Below are 20,554 nucleotides of genomic sequence, written 5' to 3'. Positions count from 1 at the left end.
GAAGATGTGGTAAAAATAATTGAAGAGTAATTTTGCGAGGGCGTCTTTTTAGCAATATTGACTTGAAGGTTAACTATTTCGGTTCTCTAAGAGAATTGACATATTGTTTGTGGAATGAGAATTGCAAATGGATAGTGGATGAACATTGGGGTGCAGTGTATTGCAGTGCACTGTCTGATACTGCTGCGCGCACTGAGTTGAGCCTCCACTCTATAGGTCCATCCCCTCTCTGGAACTCACCCGACTCCACTCCTAGGTACTGTACCTGCTATAACGCACTGGAGCCTCCACAAAAGTTTGGATACTACAGTCAGAGATTGGGCCTCACCTCAGTTTCATCCATATCACACGTCGTAGAGAAACTCAATTCATGGTTACACAGAGCCTTACACACATACTTTGAATTAATCCTTAGAATCATTAATTATGTCCAACTATAAATCATCCTTAGTTCTTCTTAGCAGCAGCAACAGCGGGAACCTCCTCTTCAAGAGGCAGGATATGAGGCAGCGGTCCAACAGGTGTAATAGAGTGAGGGTTGATCTGGGTATGGCTCCTTGTGTAATGCCACTTGATGTGCTCAAACTGTGTGGTATCCTTGAACGCAGGGTGGTTCCAGTACAAGTTGCGCATCCAGCGGTTCAGAGCAGGGTAACCGGATCGAATGTCACGGATGTTACACTTGAAGTGCTGTACGTAGACGGGATCGAAACGGATGATTGTGACGAAACTTTTTTTTTAGCGAAAACAGTTAGTAAAAGACCTTGAAATTGGCAGCAGAACAGGTCTGGTTGGGTGGATCTGAAACTCACAGTCTGATATCAACTTCGGTCAACTGGTTTCCGAACCAGTAAAGGCCTTCCTTTTGCTCAGAGAGATGCTTCTCAGCGCGGTCCAGAGACTCGAATAGAGCCACAACGTTGCGCTCGTAAGCCTCACTCGTGGTTGCAAAGCCAGACTTGTACACGCCGTTGTTGATCCCGCCGTATTGCCACTCATGCGCCTCCTCAATCTGCTTCTGTAGGTTCTCGGGGTACAGTTGGATGGCCTTGTGCTCCTCATCCAAAAGGTCGTCAAACTAAGCCAAGTCAGTTATCATAACTCAAAAGATGTACATTTGAAACACATTACCTCGGTACCGAGCATGCGAAGAATCTCACTGCTCTCGTTGCTCACAATTCGGTTTGTCTTCATATCATAGAGAACTGGCACCGTGTATCGGCCATCATAGTTCTTCTCACTCTCAAAGTACACATCCTTTAGGTGTGTAAAGTTCTCATGGCCCTTGATGGGATCAGGCACGACATTTTCGCCGGGAACATCCTCATCCTTGGACACGAATCGCCAGCCGCCCTCACCAAGGTGCCAGTGAACAACTGAGTACGAGATGAAACCCTCAAGGCCCTTGAGCTTGCGAGCAATGAGAGTTCGGCAAGCCCATGGGCATGCGTAGCTCACGTAAAGGTGATAACGGCCCTTCTCGGCAGGATATTTTGCGTTGGCATCGCGAGAGATCCAGTCTCGGAACGAACTGACTTGGCGCTTGAATTCGCCAGAGGTGTCGCCGGGCTTGACCCAGTCAGTGACTTTGCCGCTGCTTGCCTGCAACTGTGTCAGCAGGCTGAGAAGATCAGTTAGTGTGCCAGTTGTATTTACCATTCTAGTTTGATATGTGGATTGAATGCAGAGAGGTTTGAAAGACGATGTCTTGAGTGAAGACAAAGATCTAGCCAAGTGTTGCTGCTGTGGTTTAAAGAGTAAACTCTTGTTGAAAATTCGGGATCCTCGGATATTGATTCTTTGTATTGACATATCTTAAAAACAAGTCAGGTCTCTCAATGACGGCGACAATCACCACCTTTATAGTCAATTCTCCATCTGCAAGACACAGCTAGAAAAGTGGCCAAACTGCATCACCACCCGCATGGGACCCTCGGCCTTGCTCACTCAGGCTTGCCTCAGCAGCCCCTCACAAGCTGTCGGAGTTTACTAACCAGCTTCACTACGTATTATGCTTGCCTGTTGTGGATTCCACAGAGCTTCCATTGTTGTCATGCCCACCCCCAAGAACTACAGGCTGCTTGGAAGCATTCCATAATCGTGGCGTAATAATTGTACCCCGCTTTACTGCACGCTGCTTATTTAACAGAGACTATTTTCTTGATAAGCCTCTCTGGATCATGACAACAGGCTTGGTCAAACGGATTCTCTCTTCCATCATTTCAGACCTGAGGCACCACCATAGATTTCATTGGTCATTGCAAGTATTTTTTCGTATTGCCATCACGAGTAAGCGAGTTCTTTAGGGAGACAGTCAAGCATAGTTCGAATGAGTTTGGTTTATCTATGGTTATGGATCTCGTCCATCGTTCGGTCATGTGCTCATGTGCACTCGAGTCGTTTTTCACATCTCACATACATACTCTAGGATTGATCAATACATCCATCGCGACACTTATGCAACCTTGACCTTGATGTAAGGCACCTCAACGTCCTCCTCGTTAAGGTCCTCAGCCACAATTTCAAAGATCACCTCTTTCTGATGGGCCGGGATGGGCTTCTTGGAGATAGTCTCAACCAGCTGGCTCAGCTTGAGGGCGTATCGTTCCTTGAGCTTGGAAGGGGCGAAGAAGGAGGCATAGAGAAGACTGACGCCAGAGCTTAGCATGCTGATGGTGAGACCCTTGGCCTTGAATGTGTCCAAAAGTTCCTGTAGAGTGATATCCTCAATCTCGAAACGGTCCCAGATCTTATCCAGAGTAACCTTGCCATCAGGTCCTTGGTATTCCACCTTGGGACTGGCGATAGGCTCACTGAAACCAAAAAAGGGCAGTGCCAGGTTAATGAAACCATTCTTGTACTGCTCAAGGTCGTCCTTGCCATCAATGATCTTGTACAGCTCCAACACAACCAAGCCGGTCACTAACGCAGTAGTTGTGGCAATGGCTGGAATGATCTTGCCAGCAATGAACTTGGTCTTGTGTCGGTCAGCTGGCTCGATCTTGTAGTTCTCGGCCCTCAAGTTGCTGCAAGCGGTGATGAAATCGATGTGATGGTTCGAGTCGTCGTCCTTCTCGAAATCGACAGGGACGAGCTGGAATCCGGACAGAGAGCTGGGTGAAGGCAGACTGTCAGCCAGTTTCTTGATCTCGTCGTTGTCGTCGAAACTAGACTCTTCCTCCTAGAAATCAGTCAGTGCGGATCCTTAGTAAACTGTAGGCATACTTACAACAGGCTCCTTATCATCTGCCTGGATCTTCACGTTGGAATCGGGAGAGAAATCAGGGACAATGACATTCTCCAATTCTCGCAGGTAGATAGACTTGTCAGTTCCTGGAGACTTGATATTGTAGTTGAAGGCGTGAAGGTTGGCCGCGGCAACAATGAATCCAAAGTGAGAGGGGTTGTTGGGGTCGAACTTGAGTGCGTCAGGAGCTCGCTTGGGTCCGGACCAGAATGGGGTGCCGGAAGACGTCTCGGAGTCCTTGGGGAAATTGTAGAGGAGCTGCTGAATCTTGTTGGAAAACTCAGACTCAAACAGTTGGCGAGCCCAGGCAATACAATCCTCAAAGGTCCGAGGCCTCTCGGTCGTAAGGTAGTTACGAATGGTCTCAAGGGTCTCCTTGTGGTTACCGCCCTGCTTCAGCGAGTTCTCGATGAACTGGGGCTGAGTCAGATACAGGTTGACGGTTTGAGGAGCTTTGACGAAAAGCTTCTCGAACATGTACTCTTTAGACCAAGCAATAGTATGGTCAATCTTGTTAGGGAAACTTCGGATTGTGCACATGGGGAACTCTTTCTCAGGGGGGTCCTGAGAGGAAGAATAAGACTCAGTAAGGTGGGGGAGGACGACTTGCGTGTTACCCTTGGTTCCGAGAGTACCACTTTCGAGAAGTGGCTTCTGGAAAAAGACACATCGACGATCAACGTAAGTTCGAGCCTCGACATTATCTAGAGCGTTGGTGACACCATCCAGGTTTCGCCAGAAGTCCTCGTTAAAAACACTCTCAGTGTCAGCGCTAACACGTTCTTTCAAAGTGATCATATGGCCCTCGAGATCGGGGTTCATTCGCTGGACGGCAAGAGCAGCACGGTCACTCTTCATTTTACCAACATCGTCGGCACGGAAAAGGAACTGTCGGTTCAGGTTACTTCTCTCAATAGAGTCCATGTCAGTAACCCAGATCTTGCCCTCGGGACCCGTTCCTAGACCAATCATGGCCCAGTTCTTCAGCATCTCACAGCCAATGGCGCCGGCGCCGACAAGGAACTGCTTCAAGTTGGCAATCTTGTTCTGGTATTCAGTACCGAAAACGGCAATTTGTCCATCATATCGGCTGCCAGTGGGCTTGCAGAGCTCAGCACTTCGCTTAGTAGATGTAGGCAGAGACTCAAGAGAGTCAAAGTACATCCACTGGACAATGGGCTGGAACTTGCCAGAGACTGCCTTGAGAACCTCCTGCGCAACAAGACCACCGAAGTAGGCAGCCATAGGGTTGAGGTCACCTTGGGCTTGGTAGCTCAGCTCCTTCAAAAGCTTCTCATCGAGCTCGATTTCGAGACCCTCCTGCTCAGCAAACTTCTTCGCAGCACCTAGAACAACAATGGCATCGTCATCATCCATGGGGTTGGGAAGTCGCTTGTGGGTGAGTTGAAAAGCATGAAGCGCCTGGAAACCAAGGTGAAGTTGTTGAGGTCGATCAAACTTGGCGAAGTCGGAGATAAGGAATTCGGGTTCCTTCAGTGATGCGGTGAAGTCCTTGAAGTTGATAACCTTGGGCATCTTGACCTGCTGGTACATGCCACCCCGCTTGTACTGGCCCAATCCAGATACATCACCAATCGAAAAGGTATAAGGTCCCTTAACCACAATCTTTCGGGGCTCAGCTCCGTTGAGCGCCTCCATACCCTCGACCTCGGAGAATGTTACGTAGTCACCATCTTCCAACCCGTGTCGAGTTTCGTCAAGGGCGGACACCAGGCCCTCCTCATCGATACCTGCAACGATGCCGCTGAGGGGAGTTTCGCCAGTAGGATCGATGACTGTGAACTTCTCACCGAAATCACAAAAGACAGAGCCGAAGAGTCCGAAAGTATCGGCGACAACGACATAAATTCCCTTGCTATGGCAGTAATCGGCGATGGCCTTTTGTTGGTGGATAGGTGCATTAGTCAAAACGACAACCTGGTACTTGTCGAACTGTGAAAGATCACCATCAAGACCGGGCGACTGGTGAAGCTTGACAGGAGTGTATGCATTTAGTTCAGCAACACGAGGAACAGTGACCTCGTCTCTGGGCTTTCCGACATCGCTAGGGGTGAGGAAGAACTGGGACGAGAGATCCGCAATCTGAACTGGGGCCGGGTCGTAGAGGGTGAGGCTCTTGACGCCAGCCAGAGCAATGTTCTTGGCGATTTCTACACCGAGACCCTTGAGGCCAACAATGAGCACGTTGGAAGCGCCCATGCGCTTCATAGCCTCATGGCCCAAGACATAGAGTTGTCTGCTGTAGAGAGATTCGTCGATTTCGGTATTTCCAACAACGGATTCGTCAACCTGCATTCGGGTTGCGAGGTCAATCTCTGATTGCTTCTGCTGCTATTAACAAGTCAGTTAGTTTCTGGTGTACTTAAGGTGGTGCTAAATATCATAAAATAGCGCCCAACTTTCACATGGTCTGGTAATCAGAGGATCGGCAGGCAACGGGAGGGGGGACGCTTGGGGATATTTACGTACAGCCATTGTGCGTTTATGGGTAGGTGACTCCCCGTTGGAGAGCTTTCGCTTCCCCAGCTTGTCCGTCGTCGGTGTTATTGTGATGTTGGTAATCCTGCGTCAGGTCGTTCCGAGGCGATCCAGCACCAGACAGAGCTCAACCCCGCCGAACAAGAAGGTAAGGGTGAGAAATGTAGAGCAGCGGAAACTATATCTGCTGGCGAAGAATAGGCTCGTCGCAGATCGTGGTAGTCGTGATAGAATATTTGTGAGTGTGTTCAGATGTAAGTTTGTAAGGGAATACGTTTTGGCTTTGGAGTTGGGTGGAACAGAGAGCGCGACAGGCGTCCAATGCTGATGAGGTAATGGCTCGAGTCGGTTTAGTGTTGCATGAGGCAACTCGGACGAGAGCTGTTTTGCCCCACCTTTCATAGTCGTCAGCGGTCTTGGGCAGTTTATTAAGCAAGCCCGAGAGGAATCAGTCAGTGAGGCGGAGCTGTCAGATGTACACTATTCATACTCTACAGCACCCAAACAGCGACTGTGCTAGCTGTTCAACGAAATTTGGAACTTCAAATTTGTATCTATCGTTGTCTTGAATTGACAACAGTCAGGCATTTCATTTCACCTTCCCATAAAGCGTCAACTTATGGTGGACATAAGCTTGACAGTGGCACAGCCGCCCCGCAATACGTATGTACTAAGAATCCCATGGCGGTGCTTGAAGCTTCCACTGTACCTCTCCAACAACTCGGATCCGGTGCTACTGTGGAGGTATTTTGGTTGCAGGTCCCATCAGTCAATCCAACAAACCGACAGAGTCAAAGGATGGCGAAGATAATCTTAATTAGAATGATTTACCGATATGCCGTTGCAGAGTCATTCTCAAGGATCTAAATTCGTGTCGCGGTACAGGTGCAAATCGGTTCCTCGTTATCCATCATGAGATCCAACAGCGGGGTCAATCGCGCGGGGCAGATTTGAAGTCGACGTGATGCTAAAGCTGCAAGAGCACTACCTAACTTAGTTGTTGTGTTTCTTGCTAGATCTGTCTACTCGTCACTCTAATTCGGAGCGTGTCCGGTGAACCTCAATGGGTACGCTAGATAAATAGTCACAGCAACACTGGGTAGGCACTTTTCTCTGAGGCACGAGACTTTGAATGCAATGCTTTTTTATTTTCGCCGTCTTGGTAACGATAACAATGTCAGTTTGACATTGTACCTAAGTGCTGCATGTATGTAGGGGTATAATGAACACCGGGTTGATCTTTATAAGGTTCTGTTGAACATTGCTAGCTTATAACGGGCTCGTCAGGGCCTGGATGCTCCGAGATCGATCGAAAGGTGACGGGAGTTAAAGAGCACATTTATCGGATTTTCTTGAGCTCAACATCGCTAATTTCGGAGTCAGAATCAGTCCAACGGGGGAAAGACTTGTTACTTACAAGATGAGAGTGGAGTTGGGAGGGATGGCACCGGGGAAGCCGCGAGCACCGTAGCCGTAGTCACTACAAAACAATTGTTAACGACGCAATGTGTAATTGCTCAGGGGAGTACATACGGGGTGATAAGAAGAGTAGCCTTCTCGCCAAGCTTCATCTGGACAACACCCTCGTCCCAACCTGCAAAAGGGATTAGCTTGTGGTGTGATGGAATTTTTGAAAAAGCGTACCCTTGATGACCTGACCGACGCCAATCTTGACATCGAAGTCACCACGTCCGACAGAGCTATCGAACCTTTTGGGGGGACGTTAGTCATAGTGAAAAGTGAGGGACAGTGAGTTAAGAGCTTACTGCTTGCCCTTGCCGCCGTTCTCCTGGAGCCAGCCAGTGTACTCCATGCTGACCGTCTGGCCAACCTTGGGGGAAGGGCCGTTACCCTCCGTGATGATAGTCTTTTCGACACCCATGATTGCTTGTGTAAAGGAGAAGTTGCGAGGTTGAGTAAAAAACGGGTTGATTCGAGTGGTGATGCGAGTAGCGCGAGGGATGGATGCAAAGGAGAAAGGCCGCATCTTTGGAAGAGGAGACGAGCGTGGAGCTTTATACGACAACAGCGAGGCAAGGTAGTAAGGAGGTGCAATGCAGTGACAGTGATTCAGTGCCAGGACAATGGGAAGTCTCTTCTGAGCTCCCCCTGTTGGTATGATCCAATGGCTTCATAGTTCGGCTAAGCTCATTCGATTGGATCTCAGGGTCGAAATGGCGGGGCAAGCAGATCGACGGAGGGGCAATGGCGAACTGGAATGACGAGCATCGCCAATCAGAATGCCCCATGACTCCACTGGGGACGACAATTGGGGATAACCTGGAAGCTCACAGAATCCATCACAGTCAGGGAGGTACCTCACAGTAAAAGATACCTCCTACATTCTTCATCACCGTTTCTAATAATCAAAGACATACATGCGGTACAAGGGGAACACGTGGAAAGCACGCCAGTATCAGGTCTAACCTCACTTGGTTTTTCTTGCAAAATACCGCACGCCAATGTTGTGATTGCTTACCCATTGTAACATATCGATTGAAGACGAATGGTGCCTGTACCTCGCACTAAAAGTACACCCATCAGAACTTGACCTACCCGGCAGGCCAGGTACCTTTCTGTAGAAGTACCTTGGCATCGTCATGCGCCTCAAGCGACACAAGTGATTGTCAGTCCCAGATACCTTAGTAGTTCCCAAGGGATGGGCCAACGTTGAACAGTAATATACGTGTACTTGACCAAGGCAAGGTCAAGCGAGATAAAACGAGGCGTGTCGTTAATGTCACAAAGCATATCGGCCAAGTTATCCATCACCGTGCTTGGATGGCTGTCCGCCCAGACTTTATCCATCAGCTCGTGTTCAATTCGGGGCTCTTGGAAACTCGGCCAGATACTGTTATACGTTGGGCATGGCTATTTTTAATCTTGAAAGTGAATTGACACTTGAGAGGTCTTTAACTAGCGGGTTTTGCAGTGGTATTACACTGAAGCATGTTTTGATGCGGACAGCTCTGTTACACAAGTGTCATAGGGGGACCTTGACTGTTACGAATAACTTCATCATTCGCGGTCACAAAGTGATTGTTCGCTTGATCTTCAAGTTTTCCATTAATAACGTGAACTATCAGCAGACACGACGGCAAGAAAAAGTGGTGTTAGTAAGATCAGTCGACATTATTTACGTCTAGGGTAAGCGACTGGTCGTAGTATTGTGTTAGTTACCTAGTAGGTAGTCACTAACTATGCCTACCAAGGTACCGTATTAAACTCGTAGCTTTTGTGGTATACTAATGAGGCAGAGGTGTATCTTCAACGTTTTGTGGCTTTTACTCAACTGCACAAAGGCGATAGGTTGGTGTTAGTTATCCAAAAACTTCATCTTGTTACCCGTGCAAACTTCTCAAGTTGCCAATCGAAGGCTTTTATCGAAAACATCAGGTGGGCAAAGCATTGAGTTGCATTAGATTTCATAGCCGTACTTTTAAAAGGAAGACAGTGGTTGGTATAGTTGCAGAATTGCTTGGTTTTTCCTATAAGATGCGACAATTCTGCGAATGGACAAGGCCATTTTCATAATCCAAGAAGGATGTCCAGCACTCTCTACCTTAATGACAGACCGAAGAGGTCGTACAACTACACGGCGAAATATGAACATAAGGGATACTCATACAGGAAGTAACTATGTATTTGCTGCTAGCCTACTCTGATGTTGGCGCATATAGGCACTCTTCAGGGTATCAGAAAAGTTGGCCGCTTGAGGTATGAGAAATGAAATCAGTAAGTCACTTTATGCTATTTAGATCACGATCTTAGGTCATTTATTTCTGCATATACCCTGAAGGTTAGTGGCCATTCTTTCTGTTGCTCACTACCTAGGCACTCTTGTAGGCCCTCAACAGGACAGGTTGAAACATCACTAATGAAGTTGAAGTCAATAGTGAGTGTACCAAGAACATATGCCTGACTGTATCGGCGCCATTTTATAGCGGAGCAGATTCATTTCGTTTTATAGGGAATGTCTGGCAGACTGCTGGTGTGCTTCAATATGGCAGCTTGATAGGATTTGTCTTGAGGAATAGAACCATTCCGAGGTTGACCTCAAGCGAGATCCTCAAGTTTATGATGGTATTAAAAGCAGCCCAGGTCTTCTCGTCGATCGAAGAGACACAAGTAGCTGAAGGTAGAGCAAACCAACCCCTATAAGACGGACATTCAGATTTCCAAGAATTGATTTTACCATAACCACAATGGACACCCAGCTGGACTTCTTATGGAGATCAACAATTAACATCAAGCTGCACCGAACTTTTACCATGGTTTGTTATTCGAACTTTTCCCTCAAAGCAAGACATCCTGTCGATAAATATGCGTAATGCTGCTGGTTGGTCTCTTCCTGGACTTACAAATAGTGAAGTGCATGGCTAATGTCCGAGCAGAACTGGATCTTTACTAAAGGAATGAAAGAAGGTATTCTTATTGGTCACCCCGTAAATCAGACGTTGAAATAAGATGACTTGTAGAGCTAAGATTCGGCTGTTTCTTTTGCTCGTAAAAATAAAGTTAACTCGACATCCAAAGACTGGGTCTAATGGACGACGGTTGAAAACTCGTGCATCTCGTCAACTGATTTGACAAGACGTATAAATCACTAGGCGAACTTTATTCGATTCGTACTTGCACGAATGAATGACAGTTGTTATTATTCCATTATTGCCCCGAGCTTCTTTACAAGGTCCGAGATGACCATGCAAGGCAGTCTTGGAATATTGAGTTGTTAGGGTAACAAACCTACGCCAAGTGCTTGGAATTGCTTGGAAGTGAGTGATGTGTACAGTATGTACTGCACAGACTAATTACGATAGAACATGAAGAGCATGTAACATGAAACTTGTCAATGAATGTCATGTCGATCATCAAAACGACATCGGCCTAAAAAGAATTCAAGTTTACAATGGATTGGATGCCGCTTGCCGAAGCCACCGAAACAAGTGATCAGGGTCCCCCCCCCTAAAAAGTGGACGCTCATAAGGCGTTTCACAGCCGAACGGCACTCATAGCCGCTAAAGCCCAGCCCTTGGCGTAGCAAATGCCGCCATATCCGTAGAAGCCTCCAAGTACTTCCCTGAGAAGCGCGGGAGTGACGTCAGAAATCAGAAGGAATATCAATATTTTGATAACTTGACTCAAAGAGCTTGCGACGCTTTTTATTGCCAAGAGATTTTCCTCTTGGTGATTGTGGGTAGACCAAGACAGACCAAGTCTGACTTGGTGTGCATCGTTGAGAGATTAGTAGCCATGGTGTTGAAATATAACCCACCGGCTGCCAAAAGAACTAGCTGTAGTAGGATAAAATCAAGTAACCTACCTACCTCTTCAGGTCCGTCTAAGTCGATTCCGATCATTTAGAGCTTCGGTTGCGACGGCGCTTACTTACACACCACTTTAACTTGCCGATGTGCACACCACGCGTGCTTTAAGAACCCTTACAAGCAAGCCTCTTTCTATTTCCCGGCTGTCAAAAGTAACCCTCCTTCCCTTTCTTTTCCCCCCTCAAGGGTACAAGAAAACCACTTGGTCTCCTTAAATGTGAGAGCTATCTTCTTTCCTATCATTTGCCGTATAATCACAATCCCCGCCGGCGCAAACCGATCGATCGCAAGCCCAAACTCCATTGTCGTATTCCTCGGGAACAAGGGTCCAGAAGATGAGCGCTCCAATCAGCTCCAACGGTAACGGCCAAGCCAACGGCCAGAATGGCTCGACAGCAACAAGAAACAGCAACGGAGTATCACCAGAAAAGCAACATAGCACAAACGGAAACGATGCTCCTCACGGACACCACGCGATAAAACACCCTAACAAGATTGGGACCGGACTCAAAGATCGCGTACACCAAATTACAAAAGGACCTCCTGGAGGTTTCGACCCAACTCCTCTTCCCGATGCGCCTCAGGGCTACACGATCCGATTCATTTTCCACGGCGCTTCGAATCTTGCTCCCGCCGACTTTGTCACTATCTCTTCTGACCCCTTCCTCCATGCGACTCTGAAAGGCACTCAGCCAAAGCGCCACAAGGAGGACCCTGATCTTACTCACCGGACAAGAACTATCAGAAAATCTACTGAGCCACAATGGGACGATGAATGGGTAGTTGCCAACGTGCCACCCACAGGCTTCACTCTCAAGTGCCGCCTGTATGACGAAGACTTCCCCGACCATGACGATAGACTGGGCAATGTTACGATCAAAGTACCAAGCATATCGCAGGACTGGAAAGGAATTCCCCCTCCAGGCCGTATCTATGAGGCCAAGAAGCGAGTGATGAGCAAGCGGGCTTATTTGACGAAGGCTGTCACTAGTGTTGTCAACCACAATATGCACATGACTCCTCTTCTCCGCGTGAGCATGGAACTTCTTGGACCCTCAGCTCCGCCTTATGCGCAAATGCATACTGTCGGACCTACAACATGGGTCAAACACTTTAGTCCCCTGATCGGTCGAATCGCTGGCGTCAAGGTCAACGCTAATTCCGACGACGACGCCCGAACAGATCAAAATGAACAGGCCGCCCAGAATGGAAACAAGAAGAGTAAGACACAGAAATATGAGTATGTTGTTCACCCAGTCTTGATAATGGAGTATACTTACATCGTGCTAGTTTCCAAGCGAATGAAATGCAGCTTCAAGGCCCGGTGCCATCCAAATTGTACCACCGCTTTGTCGAGTTCAGACCTATTATTGCATCGATATATTCTTCGGCAGGCCTGCGCGGCACGATTCTGAATAAAGCGCTGCATGGCCAGCATCGCCGTATCTATAATTTCAACGCATCAACCGAATATGGCGACTTTGATGCATGCACTCCAGAAGCTGCGGAACAATTTCTAAAGCTGGTCCACTTCGATGAAGGCGGTCGTATCTTTACTTATGTTCTAACTTTGGACGGCATGTTCAGATTCACAGAGACTGGAAAGGAATTTGGTATAGACATGCTGAGCAAGCACACCATGCATTCTGACGTGGAGACGTATATCGCCTGTTCTGGTGAATTCCTCATCAGACGACTTAACCGCCCTATCGCTTCGGATGAGCCAAGCCCTCATACAAGAACGCACCCATCGCAAGATATTCCTGGTGGTCCGCCTAACGAGCAACCTCCTCATGACCCCTCGTATTACCAATTGGTCATCGACAACGACTCTGGGACGTACCGACCTGACAAGTCGACACTACCTTACTTGAAGGATTTCCTCGAGAACAACTTCCCAGGAATGGGCATTGTGACGATGCACTGGGAAGACCAAGAGCTTCAGGACATGAAGGAGAACCAGCGCAATGTCAAGAAGAACGAGGGCCGACTGGTCAACATGGTTCTCAACAGAAGCCAGAGCAGTATTAGCTCCGCTGAGAGTGAGCTAGATGATCGCGAGACGTCTTGGCAGCAGGGACAAAAGAGTAAGCGAGAGGCAGCTTACGAAGCCTTGGAAGACCCGCACAAGGTCAAAGATGCGGTCAAATTGATGGTTCCTGGCTTGAAGCAGGAGCAGGGCGAAAGCTCTAAATGAGTGGGTTCTATATGACTAACGGCCGAGAAAAGTTACTGGATGGTTTTCATAGATGGACTGGTCTGTTTTCCATGGCGAAAGAGATACCTGTATGGATTTCACATACCGCTTTTGTTTTGATAGTCTTGCATTCTTTGATACCTTGGCTTGCTTCGAATTCGTTTTTATGTCTTTAGTTCTATATAAATTTACTCTAATTCAAGAGCCCTGCGCTTTGATAACTATTTACATAACTCCATGGCCATCCTCCGCTGCGTATCAGAGGCTTGGCTTCAGTGCTACCCACTTGCTCGAGCAACTCGCCAGCAATTGCCCTTGCTCATCCTTCATTTCACCCCTGACTGTAGTCTTTCGACCATCGATGTCTTCAGCAATAGCTCTGATACAGAGAACACTGTCTGTTGGGACAGGCTTCAGAAACTTTACGTCTATTCCGCCTGTTACATTGGACGTCTTGAACGCTCTGGCCTCTTTGCCCAACGTGCCGTTCAGATCGAAGATAGTCCCCATGGATTCATCCAAGAGAGCTGTAACGATGCCACCGTGAACAATACCAGGATATCCGCTTACGCCTTCACCCACTGATACCAGCACAACAATCTCAGTGATGTTATGTGCTGGATTCTTGGCAACCTCAACACTTGGCGCACGGAAGTAGCTGATAAAATGTGTCAAGCCACGAGCATTGTTAAGCGAGTTTCCAAAAAGCTGATCATGCGCAGGTGACTGAGGATTCCTACACGACGGGAGGAACGGGATTGTCTCCGGCGCGGACAGTAGAGAAGCAGTCCAAGGATGCGAAGCAAAGAAGGAAAGTTCTGAAGCAAACAGATCAGGTGGTGCGTTACCTGGCGCGATGTCAAGCGCTGGGCAGATGACTGAGTTGCTGTAAGGGGGAAACTCCATGGTGGCTGATGAGAAGGCGTTGATGCGTGAGACTGAGAGGTTGGTATTGACGGGATGACCGAAGCGGCTTCGGATCCGAGAGGGTGGGGCCGCTTGAGAGGAGTTCCAGAAGCTGGGCAATACAGTGGAGGTTTGTGGTCTAGGCCTTAGAAGTTTGAGGCAGCGCATCATATAATACAATCAGTCATGGAGTGTAATGTAGAAGTAGCGAATATGAGGGATAAGAGGGTTCTTGCGCCCGAGTTGATCGACATTGCTTTGACCAAGGATGTTGTGAAGCCGAGGTACTTGAGACTGCGGAGGCTTGGCCGATTAGGGAGAGGAAAGGTAAAGTAGGGCACTCCTATTGGATAGCGTACACTTTAATTCATCTTCAACATATAACTAGAGCTTTGCTATTCTAATATTGTTGTCTGTAATACTATGTAGGTATGTTGTGCGCAATGTTTTCATTTGTATGACCTGTCTGGTGTATTTACCTCCAATTAATTATTGGTTGAAGACACTTGCCGTTGTTGCCTGTACACCTTCATTAAGAACTCCTCTCTGTAAACATACCCGAGTAGGGATATGCTACTGTGTTGCAAATATATAGCACTCAGATAAACAGTACGCTCAGCGAGTCAAGCTGTTGGCGGTTCAATTGTATTGTTTTGCAACTGAGTGTCTGTCACGCCTCGGCAAACACCAAAGTGATATCAAACGCAGACTACATGTGCACAGCAAAGAGACAGGATAGGTAATCGTGAACTGGTGGGTGCCAGAAAAAATTGGCTCTTAGCCTTAAAGTACCAAAATAAACAGCCTAAGAAGTCTAATCCAAGTAGCATAAACTGGCCTACTGATTTCGTCTTATGCTAACAGCGGCCAATTTTTCTGATACTCTAGGGAAGGTGAAGCACGAACAATAGGAACCAATAACGATAGTTCAAGTAACAATACAGGCATCCAGCGTGAAATATTGTTCATGTCCTCCAGTGCCATTCATAAAAATCTGTAATGAATCACATATAGGCACTGTAGGAAGGCACCAAGTCACAAATACGAGCTGCCACTGCTCGCACCTGCTAACTCTATCGCGCATACCGAACGGTAGGCGTTCCTTCCACAGAAATAACACAGATTCACTGTACCTGCCTAGAGGTAGAGAACCACTGCTTTCATTCCCCTCTTTCGCTCCTTCCATCCTTACTACGTTCTCATTTGCGTTTACTCGCGCTGCGTGCGCATTCGCTGCTCAGCACATTTTGCATCTCCAACTTCAACACCGAGACTTTGAACTCGACAGTCATCAAAATGGAAAGCATGGGACATCCAAAAGGACAGACTCTCACGCCCGAACAGATCAATGTCCTTATCACCATCGAACGGTTCGGCGCGGGCTGCTCTATGGTGGCCATTATTTTTCTACTACTGAGCTTCGCCTTGTTCGAGAAGCTTCGAACCACTCCTAACCTCTTCCTCGTGTTCGCCTCGATTGCAAATGCAGGTGCCAGTGTCGCATCTATGATCGGATATGATGGTCTCCAAGCAGGCGAGAGCTCAAACTTGTGCCAAGCCCAGGCTTTCATCTTCGAATGGTATTAGTCTCTGCCCCCGTCAAGTTTCACTGCTGATGCAGGTTTCATAGGTTCATGCAGTCTGACCCTTGGTGGTCTCTTGCCATGGCAATTAATGTGTTTCTAGTCTTCTTCTGCAACGCCGATCCACGAATGTTTCGCAAGTATGCCTGGCTTTACTGTATAATCTGTTTTGGCGGCCCATTGATCCCGGCGATCGTTCTGATCTCCATCCGCAGCTCCCCAAGAGGCCTCATGTTTGGGGATGCTACTGTGAGTGACCAGAAAACTAAAGGTCCGTTCGCAAACTGACGTTTACAAGCTGTGGTGCTGGATTGGAACCGACTGGAGTCTCGTTCGCCTCTACGCCTATTACATCCCGATCTGGATCTTTTCTTTCCTCTCAATCATGATTTATATTGCGGTCGGATACCATGTATTTCATGCTCGAAATATGCTCCGGAATCTGGTGATAGATGGAATGAAGGTTGAAAGGAGTGACAGCATCCCTTACTCTAGCAGCGAGCATAGAGGCTCCTCCGAAGCGGTAATCTCCCCCCTTGTTACCAGTGAGAGAGGCGACACTGACTCTTATCCCCAGAATCTCACAGGCCGCCAGGAATTCTACGGCACTGCTGTCACGGAAGTTCAGATCACACGAGAGGAGCCAAGACAGGCTATACATCATGGTCTTGCCCAACCTTCCACAGCCCACACAGGTTCCAACCCCCCACGTATTCAATCATGGGTTTTGCCTGGCTCCTTCGAGCAACTAGAACGTACTACTTCAGGAAGTGGCCAACGATTCGAGACGGTTTGCACGTCTGATAGTACTCCGCAGTCATCCTCGACTGTGATCACCCGACTTCGTGCGATCAGATCCAACGCCTCCTTGAAACTAAAGCGACTTGATCCGGTAAAGATGGCATATCTACGTACCAGCTTCATCTTTGGCTTCGCAGTATTGATCACATGGATTCCAAGCTCAATCAACCGACTCTACAGCCTGACTCATGGGGACAGAATCAGTTTTAGTCTGAGTGTGGCTAGTGGTTGTGTCCTCCCACTACAAGGTTTCTGGAACACCCTGATTTACTTTACCACCAGCTGGAAGGTGTTCCGTGAAGAAGTCCGAACAGCCAAAGCAGGGTTGTTCAAACGGTCCGAAGAGACAGATGGGATCCGCCTCAACAGTCGACTTGGAACTGTCAAGGGAGACTACCGCGATACCTTTGAGCGAACCCGACAAGTTCGCGCCGGCTCCACTGAGGAGGCTGAGAAGTCAGTAACAAACTGATAGAGTAATCTGTATGAAAGTTCTCGGTATGAACTCGGAACGGGCATGTTTCATCTTTTTGTGAGGGGAATTCATTCATGCATCATGGTCTGCAATGTTTTACAATTCGCCATGAACAGGCAGAGAATTGAGCATTATGTATCTAAAAGCGGAAATCATATCACAAACACGATACTGTATCGCAAATCAGAGTGTCTTATTTCGGCTAAATTCATCATATAATGTTGCCTTGAGGTATTAGAGAAGCTGGCCGCTAGATACGTAAAAGACGAAATTATTAGGTCAGTTTATTCTACTTAGACCATGCTTCTTAAACTATTTATTTTTGTACCTTGAGACTTAGGAAACCAAATGTTCTACTACTCTCTAGAGTCGTCATTGTGATTAGATTCCGAGCATTCTTAAACGTTGTAGATGGCTTCGCCCTGGGCAGCATCCACGCCTTCTCTAACGACCCTATCAACAGCAGCAGGAATATCCTCGTCACCATCAAGTAGATCATACCATCCGTTCTTCACACCATTGGCAGCAAGAAGATGTGAGGCAACCTCAGCTACAGCTTCTCGGCTAATGCCGTCAGGGGAAGAGACGTGCTTGGTTTTTCCAAGCTCGACCTTTGTGGCGGGCTTATCGTTTAGGGTTCCAGGTCGAAGGTTGATACCAACGAGGGAAGGGCTCTTTTTGGAGATCTTGTAAAGAACTTCGTCGGCCTCAATCTTGGCCTTGTAGTAGTTTGATAGAACACCGTTGTTAACCTTCTCGTGGAAGTCATCCCACTCGCCGGCGGGCCACCACGAGGCACCAGCGCGACGTGAGCCAAGGTATGAGATAAGAAGAAACTTTGTGATGCTGGGCACAGAAGCTGCGGCTTCGATGAGGTGAACGGCAGCATCTCGGTCCACCTTGAAAGTCTGGAGTGGGTTAGTGAATGAGCTGATTTGAGGAGGAGATGCGAGAATGCTTACCTTTTCAGCGCCACCTTTGCCTCCAGCGCCTATACCGTGTCAGAAGCATTTCAATTACAAGGCCTTGCTTTAGCTGTGACTTTACCTGCACTCCAAGCAATATAATCAGGTTGGACTTCGCTCAAGACTCCAAGAGCCTTGTCCCGGGAATCGATATCCTCAATGCTACGCACAAGAACATTGAGTTTACCGGGGAGGCCGGCCCCAAGCTGTTCAATGGCGGGGGTCTGTTCTGCAGTACGGATGACGCTGGTGACAGTCCATGAGCGTTTCAGTAGGAGAGGAGTAAGAAGCTGGGCGATCTTGCCATGACCACCGAGAAGAAGGACGTGATGAGAAGCCATGTTGTGTTTAAGAACTGGAATTGTATAGGATGTTGGAGAAATGTGAGATAATTTGGTATGATAGGTATGAGATGACTTCTTAAGATCAATCGATCTTGGATAACCTCACTGAAATAAGTTGATTTGGGTATTTATGGCTGTCTCTTTTTGTACCTAGAAACCTCTTAAACTCTCAAAGTTGCAATTTGTAAAGTATGACGACATTCGCAACAAAGTGGGGTAATTACAAATGCCGAATGGACAACAACGTTGAATATGGATCTTTAAGTTGACGATATTCTTGTGTTTTTGCTCGCCATCAAGGTGAGTATTGCAGATCATTTTGTTCCGTAACTAGTGCCTTGGTAAGTATTGTGGTGGTTGTGATGTCAGACAACGAATAGTGTCAGTAGTGTTGTTGGAGTGCGAGCTTAGATCACACATAATCATTGGAGCATGATTGCAGTGCTAGAATACCCTGGAGTTAAATCATATAGTCTAAGCTGCCGGTTGTGAATTGTTCTATCAATATGAAGCAGAATATCTGCGCTTGGTTACTTGGTTGTGATGTTACACCTGCAGCTTGCTTACACCACTTGAGTACGACCTTGTCATCACTCACCTATCCTATTGCAATCAAGACTTATATCTAGAAGTAAGACTCGGAATAAGAGGGTGTTATTCTCAACTAATTGAACCTTGACCATTGTCCGAAGACAGATAGATTCACAAGTCGATGCCTCTATTCGAGCACAAGGGCTTAGTCAGCGGCCAAGCTGTCGGGGCGAGCGCTAGAGGCACAGCCAGCTGTGCCTCTAGACTTCAACCACGTGATCTTATGGGCACAGTAGCTGTGCCTCTAGATATCCTTATGTAAGCTTGATATATGTAAGTGATGTGATGTTGTGAGGCTATTTACATCCAATTTACTGTATTTCTAGCTATGTGATGCATTAAAGATAGATAAACATGACTCACGCTTCCTCTTGTGTAGCGGATAATATACTAACACTAGTATTAATACAATGAATTAGAATACGCTTTTAAGTATATAACCTGAGTGTTCTTCGGCCCTTATAGTAACTATTCCTCTCGTATTAAGCATCTATAACACTCAAATAGCATAAATAATCATTATAAACCCTAATAGCCGCCGTTATTAGAACCCTCCTCCCTTTGTTATTTAAACTGATGGTTCAGCAACGCCTACAATAACTGCTCCTCCTATGAACTATATTCTGCAGTCTATCCCTATTAATAGCCAAGCTATCCCTCAACGGCCGGCTCCTATGAATAATCGCAACGATCCCCCTAACCTCCAGATAGACTTCTGGCTTACGCATACGAGGCCCGGTGATGCCACTAGTAATACTGCTTTGCAGCAATAGAATCCTTAAGCTCTTGTTGCTGCCTAGAGCACTTTATACCCTCCACCGGGGCAACCAGTCAATGTGATCTAACGGCCCTATGGATATCAAGTTAAGGGGGAATGGCATATTGGCTACTGGTATAATTAACTTTAGCACTGTGCTAGAGAGTAATTACAAGCAGATCTTAGGCCTTAATAGAATTATAATATGCTTATTAACTATAATCAGCACTATTATAGCCAGTAGCTTGCAGTCCCTGGTGTTAATTGGCCTACCCCAGCAGTAGGTATAACTACCTATTAGCCTATTATTTAGGCTCTTTAAAATACAGGGATATCGGTTATTTATATAGATTAAAATGGAAATGCATAGTAGGTTTAGCAAGGAAGGAATTAAGTCAGGGGCATAATATAGTTTTCAGTGATTTTGCTTGCTTAATAGTATAAAAAAATCATACCTAGTGTAAAGATTATTATAACTTTAGGACAGTTCTATAAATCTAGCTTATAATATAATAGATATAGTACTCTGAAATAGCCTTTTTTCTAAGCTTTTGAATGATATATATAATATATCTATTGACCGATTATAACCCAATTTAGATATAGGGGTTCCGATGTTGGTATACCTGCTGCTAATCCTTATGATCCTGGGCTGCCGCCTTCTATATATAATTAGATCCACGATAAGTCATAAAAGGCCATGCCTTTAGCTCCTTTTTAACGTTCCTATTAACCCGTTTAGTCTTAGCCTTATCGAAGTCAAGATAGCTTATTATTTCTTCCTTAGTCTAATCTTAAATACTTCTTCCTATCCTATATTAGCGACCTATTTGCTTCTAATTGAGGCACCAGTTATATTCAG

General features: G+C 46.9%; 7 protein-coding genes across 7 annotated transcripts; 2 read left to right on the top strand and 5 right to left on the bottom strand.

Moving 5' to 3' along the window:
• Positions 1-327: 327 nt before the first annotated feature.
• Positions 328-2,285, bottom strand: EDB82DRAFT_508541 (glutathione S-transferase). Its single transcript, XM_065608807.1, has 4 exons — positions 1,657-2,285; positions 1,132-1,602; positions 813-1,078; positions 328-730 (listed from the first exon to the last, which is right to left on the bottom strand). Exons 1-4 carry the CDS (start codon positions 1,810-1,812, stop codon positions 448-450), a joined length of 1,176 nt encoding a protein of 391 aa, XP_065464142.1. The 5' UTR covers positions 1,813-2,285; the 3' UTR covers positions 328-447.
• EDB82DRAFT_508539 (uncharacterized protein) lies at positions 2,286-6,089 on the bottom strand. The gene is made up of 3 exons (XM_025728349.2): positions 5,738-6,089; positions 3,230-5,599; positions 2,286-3,181 (listed from the first exon to the last, which is right to left on the bottom strand). Exons 1-3 carry the CDS (start codon positions 5,741-5,743, stop codon positions 2,456-2,458), a joined length of 3,102 nt encoding a protein of 1,033 aa, XP_025582724.1. The 5' UTR covers positions 5,744-6,089; the 3' UTR covers positions 2,286-2,455.
• A 783-nt stretch (positions 6,090-6,872) lies between these two features.
• On the bottom strand, positions 6,873-8,038 carry EDB82DRAFT_449510 (uncharacterized protein). The gene is made up of 5 exons (XM_025728348.2): positions 7,513-8,038; positions 7,391-7,455; positions 7,280-7,340; positions 7,164-7,226; positions 6,873-7,113 (listed from the first exon to the last, which is right to left on the bottom strand). The coding sequence occupies exons 1-5, from the start codon at positions 7,731-7,733 to the stop codon at positions 7,086-7,088; spliced, it is 438 nt and encodes a 145-aa protein (XP_025582723.1). The 5' UTR covers positions 7,734-8,038; the 3' UTR covers positions 6,873-7,085.
• A 2,961-nt stretch (positions 8,039-10,999) lies between these two features.
• EDB82DRAFT_568349 (uncharacterized protein) lies at positions 11,000-13,473 on the top strand (the record flags this gene model as incomplete). Its single annotated transcript, XM_065609866.1, has 4 exons — positions 11,000-11,004; positions 11,426-12,313; positions 12,364-12,620; positions 12,669-13,473. 4 exons carry the CDS (start codon positions 11,000-11,002, stop codon positions 13,268-13,270), a joined length of 1,752 nt encoding a protein of 583 aa, XP_065464141.1. The 3' UTR covers positions 13,271-13,473.
• Position 13,474: 1 nt separating this feature from the next.
• Positions 13,475-14,436, bottom strand: EDB82DRAFT_508530 (HotDog domain-containing protein). Its single transcript, XM_025728346.2, has one exon. It carries the CDS (start codon positions 14,345-14,347, stop codon positions 13,529-13,531), a length of 819 nt encoding a protein of 272 aa, XP_025582721.2. The 5' UTR covers positions 14,348-14,436; the 3' UTR covers positions 13,475-13,528.
• A 453-nt stretch (positions 14,437-14,889) lies between these two features.
• EDB82DRAFT_559366 (uncharacterized protein) lies at positions 14,890-17,032 on the top strand (the record flags this gene model as incomplete). Its single annotated transcript, XM_025728344.2, has 5 exons — positions 14,890-14,915; positions 15,191-15,268; positions 15,418-15,756; positions 15,807-16,008; positions 16,058-17,032. The coding sequence occupies 5 exons, from the start codon at positions 14,890-14,892 to the stop codon at positions 17,030-17,032; spliced, it is 1,620 nt and encodes a 539-aa protein (XP_025582720.2).
• Positions 17,033-17,210: 178 nt separating this feature from the next.
• EDB82DRAFT_262102 (uncharacterized protein) lies at positions 17,211-18,637 on the bottom strand. The gene is made up of 3 exons (XM_025728343.2): positions 18,083-18,637; positions 17,998-18,026; positions 17,211-17,943 (listed from the first exon to the last, which is right to left on the bottom strand). Exons 1-3 carry the CDS (start codon positions 18,339-18,341, stop codon positions 17,434-17,436), a joined length of 798 nt encoding a protein of 265 aa, XP_025582719.1. The 5' UTR covers positions 18,342-18,637; the 3' UTR covers positions 17,211-17,433.
• Positions 18,638-20,554: the final 1,917 nt, after the last annotated feature.

This window comes from Fusarium venenatum, assembly GCF_020744135.1.
Source record: "Fusarium venenatum strain MPI-CAGE-CH-0201 chromosome Unknown EDB82scaffold_3, whole genome shotgun sequence".
Classification (NCBI taxonomy): Eukaryota; Fungi; Ascomycota; class Sordariomycetes; order Hypocreales; family Nectriaceae; genus Fusarium; species Fusarium venenatum.
The sequence above is the reverse complement of the archived record's forward strand: the minus strand, read 5'-3'. Positions and strand labels throughout refer to the sequence as shown.

Coding starts and splice junctions, on each gene's coding strand:
- EDB82DRAFT_262102 (XM_025728343.2), bottom strand. CDS start 18,341: ATGGCTTCTCATCACGTCCTTCTTCTCGGTGGTCATGGCAAGATCGCC. Junction 18,027..18,082: donor TTATATTGCTTGGAGTGCAG/GTAAAGTCACAG, acceptor GACACGGTATAG/GCGCTGGAGGCAAAGGTGGC. Junction 17,944..17,997: donor GCAAAGGTGGCGCTGAAAAG/GTAAGCATTCTC, acceptor AACCCACTCCAG/ACTTTCAAGGTGGACCGAGA.
- EDB82DRAFT_449510 (XM_025728348.2), bottom strand. CDS start 7,733: ATGCGGCCTTTCTCCTTTGCATCCATCCCTCGCGCTACTCGCATCACC. Junction 7,456..7,512: donor AACGGCGGCAAGGGCAAGCA/GTAAGCTCTTAA, acceptor TCCCCCCAAAAG/GTTCGATAGCTCTGTCGGAC. Junction 7,114..7,163: donor CCCAACTCCACTCTCATCTT/GTAAGTAACAAG, acceptor CTCCGAAATTAG/CGATGTTGAGCTCAAGAAAA.
- EDB82DRAFT_508541 (XM_065608807.1), bottom strand. CDS start 1,812: ATGTCAATACAAAGAATCAATATCCGAGGATCCCGAATTTTCAACAAG. Junction 1,603..1,656: donor CCACATATCAAACTAGAATG/GTAAATACAACT, acceptor ACACAGTTGCAG/GCAAGCAGCGGCAAAGTCAC. Junction 1,079..1,131: donor TTCGCATGCTCGGTACCGAG/GTAATGTGTTTC, acceptor GACTTGGCTTAG/TTTGACGACCTTTTGGATGA.
- EDB82DRAFT_508530 (XM_025728346.2), bottom strand. CDS start 14,347: ATGATGCGCTGCCTCAAACTTCTAAGGCCTAGACCACAAACCTCCACT.
- EDB82DRAFT_508539 (XM_025728349.2), bottom strand. Junction 3,182..3,229: donor CAGATGATAAGGAGCCTGTT/GTAAGTATGCCT, acceptor ACTGATTTCTAG/GAGGAAGAGTCTAGTTTCGA.